Source organism: Camelus ferus, chromosome 34 (genome assembly GCF_009834535.1).
Source record: "Camelus ferus isolate YT-003-E chromosome 34, BCGSAC_Cfer_1.0, whole genome shotgun sequence".
NCBI lineage: Eukaryota > Metazoa > Chordata > Mammalia > Artiodactyla > Camelidae > Camelus > Camelus ferus.
The window spans coordinates 13430718-13447615 of NC_045729.1; the positions used below are offsets into that span (position 1 = coordinate 13430718).

Below are 16898 nucleotides of genomic sequence, written 5' to 3' on the forward strand. Positions count from 1 at the left end.
CTGACATGTAGAACAGGTGTCGTCCACCCCGCCTGCTACGGGGTCCTGCATCCCCACAGTGGTACCCATACGACATTACACTAATTCCATATCGTCCATGGAGCCATCGGGAGAGCAGTACCCATGAGAAGGGTCCTGCAGCACGCCACTCCCAGAAACGGCCCACTGAGGCCACGCAGACAGGATGACGGTTCCGCAGTGGGAAGCCAAGGGAGGCCTCCCCAGGGAGCAGGCTTCGGCGTACCCTCCTCTCTGGACCCCATCCTCTCGCCCTTTCTCTTTTCCATCAGGGGAAACAAGCCATCTTTGATGACTGGAAGAATGAGAATGGCATACAAGTAGGTTCCTATACACGGTGTTTATTTGTTCCGCAACAATTCACATTTTAAATAATGCTTCCTGACAACATACCAGCTGGCTCTCCCCTCATGTGGGCAGTAAGGACAGCGATCCACATTCAAGAGGGTGCGACCACCAGACCACACTAGAAGGGGAGCAGAGACCCTCTGCGGGGTGGGGAGGATGTGGTCCAAGGCAGAGGGTTTGGAAGGGAAGGGAAGAGGAGAGACTGGGAGAAGGAACACCCTTGCCCTTGCACAAGCCATGACTCTAAGCAGTGGTCCTGCTGGCTTTGCTGGCAACCTGCGCAGGGAACGCGGGCAGGAGGGACACTTCCTATCTCACATGTCTGGCTGGGAGGCTGCCTGCAAGGAGAAGGAAGTTTAGAAACGCATTTGACAAGAGACCAGCATATACGCCAATCAGATGAAGATTTCACAGTCTTCGGCCACCATTTACACCCTCTGCATCGGCTGCAAGGAGAGGAAACCTACAGCCTGTGTCCTACGTTTAGCTACAAGAGATTCAAACTTACCACAGTCCAAATAATCTATGTCAGTTTGCAAACACACCACAGAGAATTGAGGGACATTGTTTTTGAGCTTCTCATGTATTTCTGGGACTCACCCAACGTAAATACAGCCCTACCCCAAACAATCCCGCTCAGACCAAATCCTCAGGAAATAGCTTTGCATTTGATGCCTGCCTAAAGGGGCTGGCTTTCCAGAAAGCCTCCACATGGTAGAGAGCCAGGTGGCCCACCCAGGCCGCAGGACCACCGCCCAAGTTTCAGGCATTCATCGATTGTAAGTGAGTCCTCAGAATTCTCTATTAGACCAGATGCCCTTCTACTCAGGCAGATCCTAGACGTGAATCTGGAATCAGTCCCGTGCTCTTGGGTGTCTCCTAACTGCTCCTCCAAGTTCACAATAAGCTGGGCCCACACGTGCCTCCCATAGTGTTGAAACCAAGTTTGCTTTCAGGGGCTTAAGGCAGGGAGGGGTGCCCAGGAACCCAGCATGGCCACGCTGCCGGCTGGGCACCAGGCCTGCTTGGAGCGCGGGCTACCAACCTCCCGTTACGTCACAATGCCTCCCAGTGACCAATTCACACGTCTCCCTTTAAATTGGGGGTCCCAATTTTCTGGAATCTCTAAATTTTCTGGTATCTATTAACACAAGCTCAAAAGATACAGGCTCGAGTAAAGAGAGACCCCAAGCGCACTCGGGGATGATCTAGCAAAATTATTCGAGAAGAGAAGTGGTTCTCCCCAGGTTCACATGGGACTTTTTTCTGCATTATAAACAATGACCTAGAAGTTTAAAGAAGAACTTGATAAAGCAGCATACTCACATAGGGGAAGGGAGACGTCAGCACTGGAGACAATTCAAAAGGACTTAACCACTTATAAAAGTTATGGTATTTACAGAGCCATTTTCTCAAAATACTCTCCCGCAAAGGCCCTACAAGGGAGGAGGGGAGCAGGGCAGGAGGGCTGCGTGCCGGACCCAAGGAGCCTGAGACAGAAGTCCAGAAACAGCTTTGCTCTCGTTCCAGCAAATCACAATTATCCCTGAATAAAAGAGAGCAAAGTGCGGGGTGGGAAGGAGGACGCCCGACAGGAGAAGATGCTGAGAAAGCAGACTGGAGATGAAGGGGGCCGAGGGTGTCGACCTCAGCCGTTCCTGACTTGAGTTTTCCTCTAAGTTGAGGACGGCATGTACACAAGTGCTGGCAGGATAATCCAGACCACATCGTCACACAGGGACCTTGTCAGAGGTGAGTCGTTTATATTTCTCTTGCTCCCCTTCTGATAGGAATAGGGTTAATTCTTACAGTCACTAAGTACTAGAGACGGAACATGAGGGGACAGGAGACGCAAGGTGAGGATGGCTCACTCCATCCCCCACTGTCAATCTCTCTCACTGCTGCTACGGTCGGGGTGGGGGAAGCCAAGGTACAGGTTGGGGAGAATAGGGGAGAAATGCTGGGGGGCCCTCCAAGTCAGAGGTAGGCTATCTGGGAGTCTCAAGAGGACCAAACCAACCAGATGCGTATCAGACGGACAAGAAACGAGGTCCCTGGAGCTCAGGACATGCTAATCGAGAAAGGATTTCACCACTACACTAAAAAATACACACACAGGGCAAAACGAACCACAAAATGTTCCAAGGAAGAACTTCACTGGAATTTCCCAGCAAGGGTTTATAAATTAGACCGACAAAAAAAAAAAAAAAAAAAAAAAAACACACTTAATAAGATTCACGTTTCCAAACTATCCACAGGGCGTGCCCGGAGGGAGTTAATGCGGGGATGGGAAAGGCAGGTCAGATGCCCCAGCCAAACGGATCATGCCCTCATCAAAGGACTCCCAGTGTCTTCCAAAGCGGGGCCTGTCACGCAGAGGTGGTGGAGTGAGGTGGCAGGAGTCCTCCTTCTCCCCAAAGAACTGAGTTTACACCAGCTTCTCAAACTGAAGAGTCCGCCAGACTAGATCTAGGGGAAAGGTGCAGGCATCAGTGACTTTCATTTTTTTCTGGGAGAGACGTGGAGGAGCCCTAGAGGTCAGACCACCCCTCTATTTTCCTGTCCTTTTTTGGTCCAGCCTCAGCAGTTCGTAAGTGTCCCTCCAGAAAGGCCCAGAGACTCTTTTCCATGATAAGCTCTTGAACAGTGAACTTAACCAGAGTACTGGGGGTGGGGGGAGGTTGCATTTTGAGTAAGATAATTCTTCACGGTATGTAACTCCCACAAGTCCTGCACGAGGCCGGCATCACCGTCCCCCACCCAGAAAAGACCAGGAGGAACAATAAAAGCCATGACCCCAACTTCCAAATGTCCCCAGAGGGAGATGGTACCATTTCCAGCTGAAAACAGCTGAGTGCCGTCCCTTAATGGTCGTGAGGCTCCCTGATAACCTGACACTGACCCAAGACAACTGTCTCCTGGTACCCGGCTACTCAGGAAGGCTCCCGTCCCACTCCCTCCTAAAGAGCCAACTTGGAGTCAGGAGTATTTGTCCTAAACCCTCAACAGTGACCAAACATTGCTTTCACAAGCTGTTCACCTGGAAGGGAGAATCGACGAAATTTTATCCTAGAGAGGAACCTTCGCAGCTCCCCGCGGCCAGTTTTGGGGGTGGTCTCCTTTAGCTGGACCACCTGGCCCTCCATCAGCGCCCGGCGCAGACTAAGCTTGCTGACCACCAGGGGTGCCGGACGGCCTTCAGAGCTTGGCCCTGTTGTCCTGGTCACATAAAAGGCATCTTTCCAGAGGTCGTTGATTCCAACTGAGGACGGACAAAAATGACCAGTTAATGGGGACCGAAAACTTCACTCACAGGGGAGTGGTCTGATTCAGCGCCTGGAATGCTTCTTTCATTCACTCCTTCGCTAACTCATACAAGAAGTTTACTGAGCATCTAATCAATGCTAGGCACTGACTAGACAGTGGGTGCATGGGGGTGAGTGGCTAGGTGCCAGCAGAGGAGCAAAGTCTCGTTCTCTGTACCCGTGCTTCTCCAAAGCCATTTCTAAGGAAGTGAGGACAGGCTAACTGTGGTGACAGTGACAGTTCGGTGGAAAAGTGAGAAATTCTGAGAATCCCTGCAGCGTCAGCACCTGCTCAGAGAAGCTATGTTCCTAGCCACTGTTTATTTTGCCTCATGTGTAAACCAGGTGTTGTAATGAAAAGGTCTCAATTCTTAATTACCACGACTTAATGTTCCCTGAATAATAATGTATGGTAAAATGGAAAAAGAGCTCATTTAGATCAGTCTCAAGGTTTTGCGAGCTGACCTCCCCCACCCCGGCCCCCGCCACACACAAAGCCAGGGGGCGGCAGTGCCGGCAAGTTCCAGATTAGCGCTTCTTCCAGTCCCGTGACCCCGGAGTCACAGGCACCAGCTTCAACTTCAAGGTAACCGACTTTGCAAGGAGAGAGCAGGTCTTTGACTGGCAAGTGAATATGGAAAAGAAGTCAAGAAAGGAAATGTGGCCAGCCTGGTCCCCCCACCCCAGCAGGAAAAGCAGATTCCCTGGGGCCAACGTGAGGCAAGGAACCTCCGAGGAGGAGCCCTCGGACCATCCCAGACCAGCCGCAGGCGCTGAGTATCCAGGGCTTTGCGTTTTAGGTCTTTACTGTGTGATCCCAGTTCTGCTCTGTGATGTTATTCAGATGCATATGTAAAGCAGAATCCTTCCAGCATGCTAACTGGGGGTATACAAGGTCAGATTATAGGCAATTTCTCTTTCTCCCTTTTTCTCCTGGCTCCAGTCTCTATACCATGAGCACGTGCACTTTAGATCAAAGAAAGTTTGTACTGAGCCTAAAAGAACACCCTGAGGAAACACACCACCTCTGTTATGTCCCCAGCTGTGGATTCCAGGTCTGAAGCTCCCGCAGGGTCAAGAAACCAGTCTGGTTGGTATTCCCAGCAGTGGACGCGGTGCCTGGCGTGGGGCTGATGCTCAGACAATAGCTGCTGAATCACTGGCACCTCAAGCCATTGGGAATGGGACCACCCTGCCCCTTGGTTTTCAGCACACTCACAGACCGCCCCTCCACACACACACCGTCCCTGGGACTCACCCCCCATAGACCCCCTGCACCGCCACCACCGTCCCTGGGGCTCACCCTCTGAAGCTGTCACCGTGCCGGTGGCATTGGCCAGATCCAGAAGAATGGAGGGAAAAGCCGGGTGGAGGAGGTAAAGGTGGTGAAGGCTGGGTGGCTCAGTTCCTAGGATGCCATCCTGACAACGAGAAACAGTGAGAGCAAAGGTCAGCCCGCCCTCCACGTACAACGTCGCTCAGGTGAAAGGGCGGCGGAGAGAGCTGTGATGACTCGTTCCCTCCGACGCGAAGGCCTGGCTACAAGGGTGTGTTTGAGAGAGGCTCGCATGGATGAGAGACATATTATTTCAAAAAGCTCAAAACACTGACTAAGCATCAACTTCTTTAAACCCCTAGAGCTAGGCAATGCTTTCCCTCTTATAAGAAAAAAAGAAAGGAAGAAAGGAAAGGGGCTTGTCCCAGGAGAGAAACTGGATGGGGAGTCCTCCCAGTATGGCGTCTACAAAAGCATCAGAAACTGGTTCTTCAAAATCTGGGCAGAAAACAGAGTGTGCCAAGGACATTTGCTTTCACTGGATATTAGAGCCAATTGCAAGTGGCAAGCCAAACATCACAAAAATCTTATCAGTTCCTGAAATAAACAGGATGTTGACCAGACAAAAGTCATTAATTATAAAACAAAAATTCCAAGGTCTGCATGTCAGCCTCCCAACTCCCGACAGCAGAAGAAACACACATGGGAACTTCCTTTACCGTGCGACTCCTGTGCAGGGATGATGTTCAGCAGACACGCACGGCATTAAAGCTCAGGAGTTTCACACACAGGTGTGTAAGTGGCGGCTCCGCTCAGGACCATCCTAAGCTTCCTCTAGTGGACTGAGTATCAGCCCTGCTCCCGTAGTGTCAGCATGGGAGGAGGTCCGCTGAGTGAGGGGACACGTGGGTGGGAAGCTGGCAGCCCCATTCCCACCACGTGGCCACAAAGCAGAAGAGAGCTTTCCCATACACCTTAGGATCCCAGGCACGACTGGCAGATTTCCGGATCAGCCAACGTGACAAACAAAACAGCCAAATTCCTTCCTCACTGCCTACAGAATGGAGCCCAAACCCCCTAGCACAAAAGCCAAGGTCTTAAGCCATTTCACCCAAATCTTCCCTTCCCAGCCGCCTCCTGTGATGATTTGCCTGTGCACCCCAGGCTTCAAGAACGTCTGTGGTTACCCAAGCACATGCTTCGCTCAGCCCCGTCTGACCTTTGCCAATCTGACTGCCCCTTAACCATCTGACCATCCCCCGGAGCCTGTTTCCCCCTATTCAAACACTCCTCGTCCGGAGGTCCCCCACCTGATTTGATGCCACCTCTTTCGTGAAAAGCTCCCCAACTGCCCCCGAAAAACGAATACCCCCTCCTGCTGTGTTTCCACCTACACTTCTTATTAAATTTATCACTATCAGAGCATTTGTAACACACCTTTACTTTGTGGTTATTTATAGCCACTTACACTTGAGAGTCACCTGGTCTGATCCTCTCATATTAAGTGAGGAAACCAGGATGTTAAATGTTGGGTAGCTCGCCCACAGTCACATGGCAGGGAACTGCAGAGTTAGGACAATCATTTATGTCAATCTGACCCTAAAACGAAGGACTACATCAGCATCTTCATTAACAGAGAAAGAGCACGAGGCTCAGGAAAGTTAAGTGGCAGGTCCCAGAGCACGTGGTCGATGAAGTCAGGACTCTCCCTCCCTCGGGCTCCCCCATCATCCGGCACCGGCTGTCTGCTCCTCTAGAGGGCAGCACTGCTCCCAGCTTATCCTGAGGCTCCTGGCACCAGGGAGGTGCTGGTCAACATGTGCTTAACTGAACTAAATCAGGGTGGGTCTTACTCAGAGCTCCCAGGCACCTACCATAGGCGGCACCCTGATTCATCAGCCCCGTTAAAACACCACAGGTCTCAGATCTGCCTTCTATGCACCAGACCCTCCCTCCATCATCCTCCAGGTGAACTCTCATCTTCAGCCCAGTGTCCCCAAAACCTCCACTGCTTTGCCACCCTGCCCCCACACCTATTTCTGAAATCTTAGCTTTATTCGCCTCAAAGCCTAGCCTCAGCCTCCTTGAAACTTCGCCCCCTGCTCCTCGCCCATCCCAGACCAGACACGGTTATTTCTCTTCAACACCTGCCGCACAGATGAAGCATCTTTAAAATCTGGACTTGAATATTCTATCCTTTATCTATGCCTCCCACTGTCGGGAGCCAGTAGCTGGGGGCTGCTGTCAGCTTTCACTGCTTGGCTAAAAGGCAAAGTTGGGGAATCACAGCTCAGGAGGAAGCATGGTCCTGCCCACAAGGGCCGTTTTGTCTCCACACAAAACCATTCAGAAGTGCGGCTGGTCTAAACCACCAGCCCAACCCCTGGGCCCGGGCAGCTCTGCAGGACAGTGACAAAGGGACCCTCCCAGGCTCACTCACGGAACTGGGAGACGCAGCTGACAGCCCTTCAGCCCAGAAGAGGAAGACCGACTTCTGGTCCACAGTAGCGGCTGAGGTGGTCGGTGTTTCCTTCCCGTGGCACGAAACGCTGTAACTCCACGTGACCAGGCCGGAGTCCCCATCCACCACCATCACCTGCAAAGAGAAGACGGGCCTCCCACCCTCAGAAAGGCAGCGGGCTGAGAAAACACATGCACAAAAACAAAAAAGACCCCCGGACATTCATGTAACATGTATGTTAACCGGTGTTAACACTAACTTATTAGAAGTGAACAATTGGGTGTTCAGACAGCGTTACGTAACAGCTGGGGTCCTGGAGTTTAAAGGACTGCAGAATTCTCCAGTGGGAAGGGACGCTGCAAACCATCTAGGCCCTCTCTCATCTTACAGATGAGGAACTGGAGGCTCAGGGACAGGAAGTGACTGTGACAGTTTCAGGTTTAGGACTGTCCTGGGCAGGGCAGCCACTCTCAGCCAAGGTCCTAAAAGCAGCACCTCACTCCTACTCCCTCCCTCAGGCGACACACCACTCAGGGGACCCAAGGAGGTGACAGCCCTGTCCTGTCCCCTGTGCTAAAAGCATTCCACGTTTGACTCTGTCACGTGTCACGGCATGTGGACCTCGGCCCCACGGTAGCCTCGAAGTTAAAAGAATGTAAAAGCCTCAGGAGAGTCACTCCTGAGTCGCACCTCTGAAGGGACAGTTAAGGAGGCTGAATTCATAATCCCTAGCAGCACTTATACCTCCTTTTCACCCCGAAGAACTCACACCTCAGAGTTCGAGAGCCTCTCATTTGCACAAATCCCCAAGAAAACTCCCCTGCCACCTCCAGCCCCGGTGTCTTTACTGCGTCCCTCCCTTGCTCTGTCATTATTGCGCCTCTGTTGTGTCTCTGTCCTGCAGGGAGGGGGAGACCCGCAGCTCCTTCAACGGTACCCCCACCACCATCCTCCGGAAGCCTGCCCTTCTCTGCCCGAGATCAGACTCTGTCTCACCAAGAGACAAACTCCTCTGAGCGAACAAAGGGAGAAGCAGGCAGCAGGTCAAGAGTCCCTTTGTTAGTCTCGGGGAGAAAAGAAGTCTGGAGACACTGCACTAAAACATCTTACCCACTCACGCGTATGATTTCTTTTAACTGTCACAATGACCCTGGGAAGGTAGGGTCTCATTACTCTGCCTGATTGTAAGTTGAGGATCCAGAAGGAGCCCCTGCACAGGAAGGAGGGTGGCTACAAAAACTTCCGATGCTGTCAGTTTTAGCCCAGGCACTGTGACTTTTCCTTTCATAGATAATTCGGCTAGACTTGGAGTTCTTTAAAGGAGGGACCGTATTTTCAGTTCTTTCTACTTCTCACAATGCCAAGCACTGGGCAGGACACAAAGTACATCCCTGATATGTGTTTTGACGGATTTTGAGCCCCCAAGTTTTACCTTTTTCATCCCAACTCCATTTGGTATCTGCAGAAGGAAGTCTAGCGTCTCATCGTCCGTGAAGTACCCCGGAGTAGGCTGGCTGCAAACGAGAACAAGTGAGAGATCACAGGTAGATGAGAGAAAGAGGGGACCAGGCACTCCTCCCCTCCCCTCTACTGCACTGGCCCCGGATATCAAGCAGCCATGCTGGGCCGGCTTTAAACATGGGCAAGCTGAAAAACAAAGCCACAAACGTGAGAGGGGCCACCGCCGACCTGCGCAGGCCTTGGAGGCTCAAGGTCCAGGAAGGTGTAAGGTTTTGCCCCCGAAGCAGGACGAGGCCTTGTCTGGTTGTAATCAGGAGGTTGCTGCAGTTGGAATCTGGGGCCTTCACCATCTGGAGGAGCTCGACGCCGTCACTGAAGTAAACAAGACGCCAACATTTAGTCCCAGGCTTGGGTGAGACGCCACCCTGCTAATGCCGGCTTCTCCTCTATGTGTTCGTGTTTGTGCGGAACACCTTGCGTTCACCCCCCACCAGTGTCTCGTCAAGGGCGTCACACTGTTGTTTCAGCTGAATCTCGATTTCTTCATTTCTCTAGAAACCAAGGAGCCCTGAAAAGGTCATGAAAGTTCCAAAGGAATTGACAGGAAAATTCTTCTCGAACTGGACGCTCCGGGAAAGATAACAGAGGCAAGGATCATGGCAGGGAAGGAGACGGAGGTCGGGACAGGAGGCTTGAAGCTGTCGCTAGGCTTGGACAGCAGCTCCTGCCGCAGACTCCATCAGATTATCTCCTCCTCTGCACACCTGGGACCACTCCACTGACATCTGTCAAATGCACTGACACAATACGAGACTGCCTAAGAAAATGCTAGCAAATGCTTTCAAGCTTTGGTAGAAAAGAACGAAGACAATTACTAACCCCGCCTGGGGTTCAACGGGGAAAATCCACGGCATCTGACGAACAGCATCCTACTTTTAGTTAAGAAATAAACACGGGGGAAAAAAAAGATTTCACGGGTGCCATCCTTGCAGCCGCCAAAACGATTCTTCAATTAAGAGAAAAATATAAGCAAAGAGTAGGGCAGAAACAAACAAAAAAAAAAGAGCAGAGCAGAGCCTTGAGCACGGTTTTACAAGCAGTAATGTTAAATAAATCTATCTCCCTACCCGAGGTTCCCCAGTCTCACCTGCCCTGCTCCGACTCCCACGCTAAACAAATATCCTTACTGGCCACCTCCGTGCAGAGTGACCACATGTCAGGGCACCCACATGTAGATGTCAACAAATTCTGTTAGCAAGAGAAGAGCATTTCTTTTTTTTTTTTTTTTCTTTTTTTAATGCTTTTTTTAGGGGAGAAGGTAATTAGGTTTATTGACTTAATTTTTTAATGGAGGGACTAGGGATTGAACCCAGGACCTCATGCATGCTAAGCACACACTCTACACTCCCTCAAGAGAAGAGCATCTCTAACTCCCCTTAACCAGATAGGAAGGCGTTCTCTCCCCCAGCACTGTTCTCCTCCCAAGCCTCCACCCACATGCTTACCAGCCCCATCAAACACTAAGACTCCCCGTCACACCGGGGCGGGGCCAGATAGCTGCCCTACCTGAAAACGTCAATGAGCTCAGACAGGTTGACGGATCTTCGCTTCTCCCATTCGGGTTCCTCGATATGCAGAGAAGGTGGTGAGCTGTCTCGATTTTGGGCCTGAATAAAAATGTCCCGCAGGGCGACAGCCTGGATATTTCCTAGGGTGCAGGAAGAACCAACAGCGAGAAGTTGAACTGGACAGAACACTCCCCAGGGGGAGGATGTGAGGGAGAGACGCAGAGCCTGAGCGGACGGAGGGTCTGACACAGCCTGCCTGGTGTGGCCCAGCACGGAGCCAGTGGGGAAGTGATTAAGTGGATGCTGGACAGACTTCTCTTTGGAGAAGGCAGGTGGGGACAGCAGAGTTAACGCCCTGCAGCAGGGCGCATGGGGGAGAGGAGGTGACAGAGGGCAGGTGTCAGCAACTTTCTCTGACGCACGGGGAGGCCTCACCACACACACCGATGAGGACAGTGGCAAAAACGAGCCTTGCTTCTTACCAAAGCCAAACAGGATGTAGATGGCCCCGTTTGTGGTGATGTAGACCTGAGGACCGATCAGGTTCCCCACTCCCACGATGTTATACTTCACAGGGCGGCCCACGGGCCTCCCTGTCCGGCCGGACACCAGCAGAAAGCACAGATCTGGCTGACGAAGTGAAAGAAGGGGGTTGAGTTCATTGGAGCCCTATTGTTGCCTAGTCACATCGTTTCTCCTCCTAATCACATCACTGCTTCCTCGTTAGCTGAGAGTTCAGAAACACCTCCCAAAGTTGGACAGCACCAAGCCGAGCCCGCTTCACTCAGTTTCCCTGGAAGTGAGGAAGTGAGGCGAATGTCCCATCCCTTGTTCAGTACATGCAAAGAGCATCGGGATGGCAGCTGGGGCAATGTCTCCGAAGCTGTTGCTGAAGAGCAGTGTCCGAGGCCCAGAATTCTAGCCTAGAGCTAAACAGAGGACAACGGACCCCTCACCCCGGTCATCACTCTCAAACCCCCTACTGGCCCCAGCGGGAATCAGCGCAGGCAAAGTGCTTCCATCATAACACACGCGTCTGCCCTGGCCACGATCAACCTTACCCTCAAGCAGAGATCAGCAAACCTTTTTGGTGATGGGCCAGGCGGTAAATATTTAACATTTTCCCAGCCAGAGGGTTTCCATACCGACTACACTACTCTGCCGCCCTAGTGTGAAAGCAACCACAGCGTATACATAAATGAATAGGCGTGATTGTGTCCCAGTAAAACTTTATTTACAAAAACAAGCAGTGGGCCAAATCTGACCTGCAGACCATAGCTTCGCAACCCCTGCTCTAGAGGATTTTCTTTTGGGAACATAGTCACTGGTTGAGAAATATAAGGACTCTATCAATAACTTAACTTCAATAAAGCTTTTGACAGAGTTTATCACCCCCTAATTCTTACAGACAAGATAAAGAGAGGTGGTTTTCCGTGTACCCTGCAAAAGGGCCAGTACCAAACCAGAAGGAGGTTCTGAGTGGAATGTCACAGCACCCTGCCACTGTCTTATTCCTATTAATCATTCTTATCAAAGACCTGAATAAACAGAATTTGAGCTTATCACAAAGCTGACAGAGACAGCAATCTGCTGTATGATAAACTCAAAATTCAAAAACTCTTAGGCTGGAAGATGGGTCAAAAATCTGGAAGAAGGAATTGGGCCATTAATTAAAAGACGTGGGTATTTTATGCTAACTAGACTTTTCATGGAGATCATTTTGAAATGTATAGAAATATCAAATTAGTATGCTGTGGACCAGGAACTGACACGGTCTTATAGGTCAATTATACTCCAAAAAAAACTCATAGAAAAAGAGATCAGATTTGTGGTTACCAGAGGCGGGGGTGGGGAGAAGGGGCATTGGAAGGCAATCAAAAAGTACAAACTTCCAGTTATAAGATAAACAAGTACTAGAGATGTAATGCACATCATGATAAACATAATTAATGCCGCTGTATGTCATTTAAGAGAGTAAATCCTAAGCATTCTCATCACAACGAAAAAATATTTTCTATTTCTTTAATTTTGTATCAGTATGAAATAACGCATGTTCACTAAACTTACTGTGGTAACCATTCCATGACATATGTTAAGTCAAACCATTATGCTGTAACCTTAAACTCATACAGTGCTGTATGTCAATTATAGCTCAATAAAACTGGAAGGAAAAAAAAATGAAAGAAGTAGGAAAAAAAAGATGTGGGTATTTTAACTGATTAGAAACAAAACTTGAATCTTAGAAAGGTTATCACAATTCTTGCCTGCATCTGTGGAAATACAGTCTATGTCAAAAGAAGTAACAATTTCCTTAAGCTGATATAACTGGTTGTATTAGAAACAGAACACTGTTTTCATTTATGGGTACCGTATTAGAAGAGAAATACAGACCCACTGAGTGAAAAGAGAAAGAAATCAAGAAAGAGAGGGGTCCGAATCACGCTGCATGTGGAACAGGAGGAGAAACTGGGGAGCCCTTGAGAGTAGCAGGTTCAGAGTGCTGAGGCTTACAGCTAAAGGCCTTTCACGTGGAAAGAGGATTAGATTCATTCAGAATACTTCTACAGGGCTAAAGCTGGCCAGTGAATGGAAGCTCTGAGAAAGCAGATTTCTCAACAATAACATAGATTTTTCTAGAGCAGATCAAAAGCAAAATGGACTGTGCCACAAATTAGTGACTCTCCCACCAGCCTGAGTACTGGGGGAATGAGTGCCGATGTACCTGGAACAACCTATCAGAGACTGTAGAAGGTGCGAGAGGCTCAACCACATGGCTTTTAAGGTCCCTTCCCACTGATGTTCTAGACCAGATTCATTCTCTAACCCAACCAGGTGTTCTCAGCCCACCTCACTCCAAACCCAGATCTAAGAACGCTGTCACTCCACATCACAGCCCTAATATGTTTCATTCCTTGGGAAGAGAGAGTCTTCCATCTCTGCAGCTCGGAGCAAACACATCCCTCAGTTTCTTTGTTGCTGCTTGAGGTCAAAAGGGCGAGTGTAAAGAAGAAGCTATTGCTCTAAACCCACCACTTTTCCCAGATTTTTCTAGTACTGTCTATCACTTTCCAGGCACAGCAGACACTAGTCCATCTCCCCTCCCAACCCCGAAAAAGGCAGAGAGTAGGAGCAGGTGAGAAGTCATTCCTCTAACAGAGCCCCCTCGCCATGGAGGGTCCCTGAATCACAACTGAACCATTATCCTGTCCACCAGCGCTGCCTAGTTAAGAAGCCAGGTGGGGTGTCAAGGCCAAGGTTTTTCAGGACACGCACACGTGTTCAACGTCTTGCTGTGCCTCTGTTTGCCATAATTCCTTTAAAAAGAAACTCCCTATACGTTCCACTTTGGGACCTTCTGAGAATCACCTGTTGATGGAGGTAATCCTTAAACTGTTCCCTGGAGCCAGGCTCTTTATTCACAGTGACTGCAACTAACAAAGATTCTGTAAATAATTCTGGAAGTTTTGGTTCCATCTACCTTGAGACCATCCGGCCAGTTGAAGAACAACCACCAGAAAGAACTTCTAAAAGTGACTAATCTCCAGAAACTGACTCCGTGATCCATCTTCTCTTCCCACATCTCACAAACATAAAGTATCTCATGAGGTACCAAAGCCAGGCTCCTCCAACTTATGGCCTGTGGAGCACTTTGAGTTCATTTATGCTGTTCTCGGCAGGAAAACCAAAAAATACTGACAGATCTAATTCTGCTCTAAATAATTTTACTTGTAGATTTTGTAACTCTGCTCCACCCATGCATCATAAAAATCACCACGGGAAACACAAGGTCTAGTGAAATTAAAATAAGCTACCCAGTGAGGCAAAATGATCTGTATCCACATGTTTCCACAAATATTCTTGGCCAATTGTTCAATTCTTTTGTCCACATGCCTTTCTGGGCAGATTCACCCTAGGAAGTCTGAGAGAAAATGGCTGAGAGAAAGTTTGACAGAAGCTCCTGAGAAAAGCTTCAGGAATGAAAACTTAGAGTTGAGATCATTCTGTTCATTAACATTTTCCTGTGATTGAGGGCGGGGGAGGGGAGCTACTGTAATTTTATTTGGGCAGAGAATTACTAGTTCCAGGAACTGGAGTTCCAGCAGGGCACAACTGGGGCACATCATTTAGGGACCACTGTCTTAGAACTGAAGTCTGCAGTCAGCTACAACTCTTTCTTTGGTCACCGTTGTTATTACTTGTTTGACTTATCATTCTTTCTGTATCTATTTTATGAACTTTCTGTCAGCCTGTCACATTGCTTTAGCACTGCAGTAAAAGTTAAATATATGGAGGGCGTGTATAGCTCAGTGGTAGAGCGCGTGCTTGGCATGCACAAGGTCCCGGGTATAAACCCCAGGACCTCCATTTAAAAAAGAAAAAAGAAAAAGAAAAAAAAGTTAAATATATATAGTAAAACTATGTGCACACTTGGTGCAAAACAGGCACTAGGCACTTCAAATCCGTGAGCTCTCATTTTTCATAATTTGTTTCCTGCAACTGGGGCAAGAGCCCTGCTCTAATATGAAGTAACCAGGGCGGAGGCAGGCTCTGTGGCTGGCCCAAGGCCACAGGGCAGTAGAGCAGAAATTCAAATGCAGACCTCTCTGGCTCCAAAGCGCCACCGTGCCAGTCAAAGGAACCAGGAAAATGGATTCATAATGGTAATTGATTCACCTCATCTCTCAGAGAGAATTTATTTCAGTCTAAGCCCTTATAATGAGAAGGTTTCAAGCAGCCTTTCTAATAATGATATTAGGAATGGACTAAAGTTGAAGCATTCGTGTAAGAAACAAGGACTATGTAACGTGGATCATACCTGCAGTTCCCCAATGGCCAGGACCACAAGATCTCTAACGCCATCTTCATCCACGTCCGGCAGCACCACGCCAGGGGCAGCCAGGGTCCCATTGGACAAGTCGTTTGGGTTTAAAGTCCAAATGGCTTTCCCTAGGGAAGGACAGAGAGGCTGATCACAATCAGGGTTTTCTACCTCTGGAGGGGGCCGATGTAATGTTCCCAGGCCAGAAAAGAGACTCAGTGGGCAGAATGACAGACAGCAACTCCTACTCACCTTTTCCTTCAGTTTTTATCTGAGTGTGGGGGAAGGGCACAGGGCGTGCGAGCGGAAGTCCTCAAGCACCTGGCCAACAAGCCCACGTAACAACTTCACACCTAGGGTTTCTTTAGATAAAACAGACGTGCCGATGTCTCTCCAAGAGAGAAGAGCCCACTTGTCTGGGATGGATGGAGGAACTGATTTGTTAGCTATTAAGGAACCTTTCTGGGGCACCAAACAGAAGACCAACGCTCCCTTCTACCATGCGTTCACAGAAGTGGGGAGACCATGAAAGGTCTTCAAGATGACTTCAGTTCTAGAGTTAATGCACGTGTAAATTATTTTTTTTTCCCACTCAGAAGAACCCCACTACCAAACTCCAACCTCTACAACTAGGAAGGAGGCCATTTCTGCAGCCTCATCCAAATCAAAGGTCAACAAGCACGTCGGCATGTATGCGAGGCTCTGCGAGGAGCCTTCTTGGTAACTGATTCTTTTCTGTTCCTTTTGTCACATATCTGAATTCAACACAATAAGAGGCCAAATCAGCATGCCTGGACAAACCTTAGATTCTTCACTGGCATAATCTTCAGTGGTTAAAGCCCAAGTTTACACGTGGACCCAAGTGTGTCAACTGGGAAGAGACAAAGCTCAACTGTCTTTTGTACAAAGAACAGAGTAGGGAGACTCTTTGGAAACCAACGGCCTCAGGGTAGTTTGTTTGGATAACTCAGTGCAGCCCCATCCGATCACCAAACAGGTTGCAACGTGGATTTATTACTCAATCTATTCCAACCCTTTCTCTTATTTCCCTTAACAGCCACCTTCCGGAGCAGTAAATCAGACTTTCCAGCATGTGAGAGTGGAGCGGCCCCTTCCCCAGCAGATTATTCTAATCCGAGATTAGGGCTCCTTGAAGCAGGATCTTTACCTGATGTTGCATTGAAAGCACTGAACATCTTGTGTGTCCCTGTCACGAGGCAGATGGTTCCGGCCACGCTTCCTGGCATCAGATCCAAGCAGGTGATATCTCGGGCCTCCTCGGGGAGGGGACTAGACCAGAGTGTGCTGCCGTTCATCCCCGAAAGGCACACAAGGACAGCAGGTGGCCTTGAGACACCTAAAAGCACACGAGAGACAAGCAAGGGGAGGGGGAGACAAGAGGGAGAGATAAGGAGGCCAGGAAACCAAAAGGAAATGGACATAAGGCAGCAACTCAGAGCTGTGGGCTGAGCTCCCTCCTATATTTCTGGCAACAAGTCTGCAAACGGAGTACCTGTCATATCTGCGCAAAGCGCCTCTCACAGAAGATGAGATACTGTGACCTCCTCCAGGCAGCCTCGCAAGCTCCATCCCCCTCACACCTCTGCCAACACATCTGTTTGCATGCCTGTCACTTTAGCCC

At 49.5% G+C, this 16898-nt stretch overlaps 1 protein-coding gene across 1 annotated transcript in view; it reads right to left on the bottom strand.

The window, feature by feature from the left end:
• Nucleotides 1–339: 339 nt before the first annotated feature.
• FAM234B (family with sequence similarity 234 member B) overlaps nucleotides 340–16898 on the bottom strand; it is a 28989-nt gene continuing 12430 nt past the window's right edge. Inside the window, exons 4-13 of the mRNA XM_006192161.3 lie at nucleotides 16425–16613; nucleotides 15254–15384; nucleotides 10920–11067; nucleotides 10436–10577; nucleotides 9098–9241; nucleotides 8841–8922; nucleotides 7388–7543; nucleotides 4975–5092; nucleotides 3407–3628; nucleotides 340–2835 (exon numbers count right to left, since the gene is read on the bottom strand). Of these exons, the coding sequence (XP_006192223.3) occupies nucleotides 2795–2835; nucleotides 3407–3628; nucleotides 4975–5092; nucleotides 7388–7543; nucleotides 8841–8922; nucleotides 9098–9241; nucleotides 10436–10577; nucleotides 10920–11067; nucleotides 15254–15384; nucleotides 16425–16613 (1373 nt within the window). The 3' untranslated portion in view covers nucleotides 340–2794. The remainder of the gene's footprint in view (nucleotides 2836–3406; nucleotides 3629–4974; nucleotides 5093–7387; nucleotides 7544–8840; nucleotides 8923–9097; nucleotides 9242–10435; nucleotides 10578–10919; nucleotides 11068–15253; nucleotides 15385–16424; nucleotides 16614–16898) is intronic.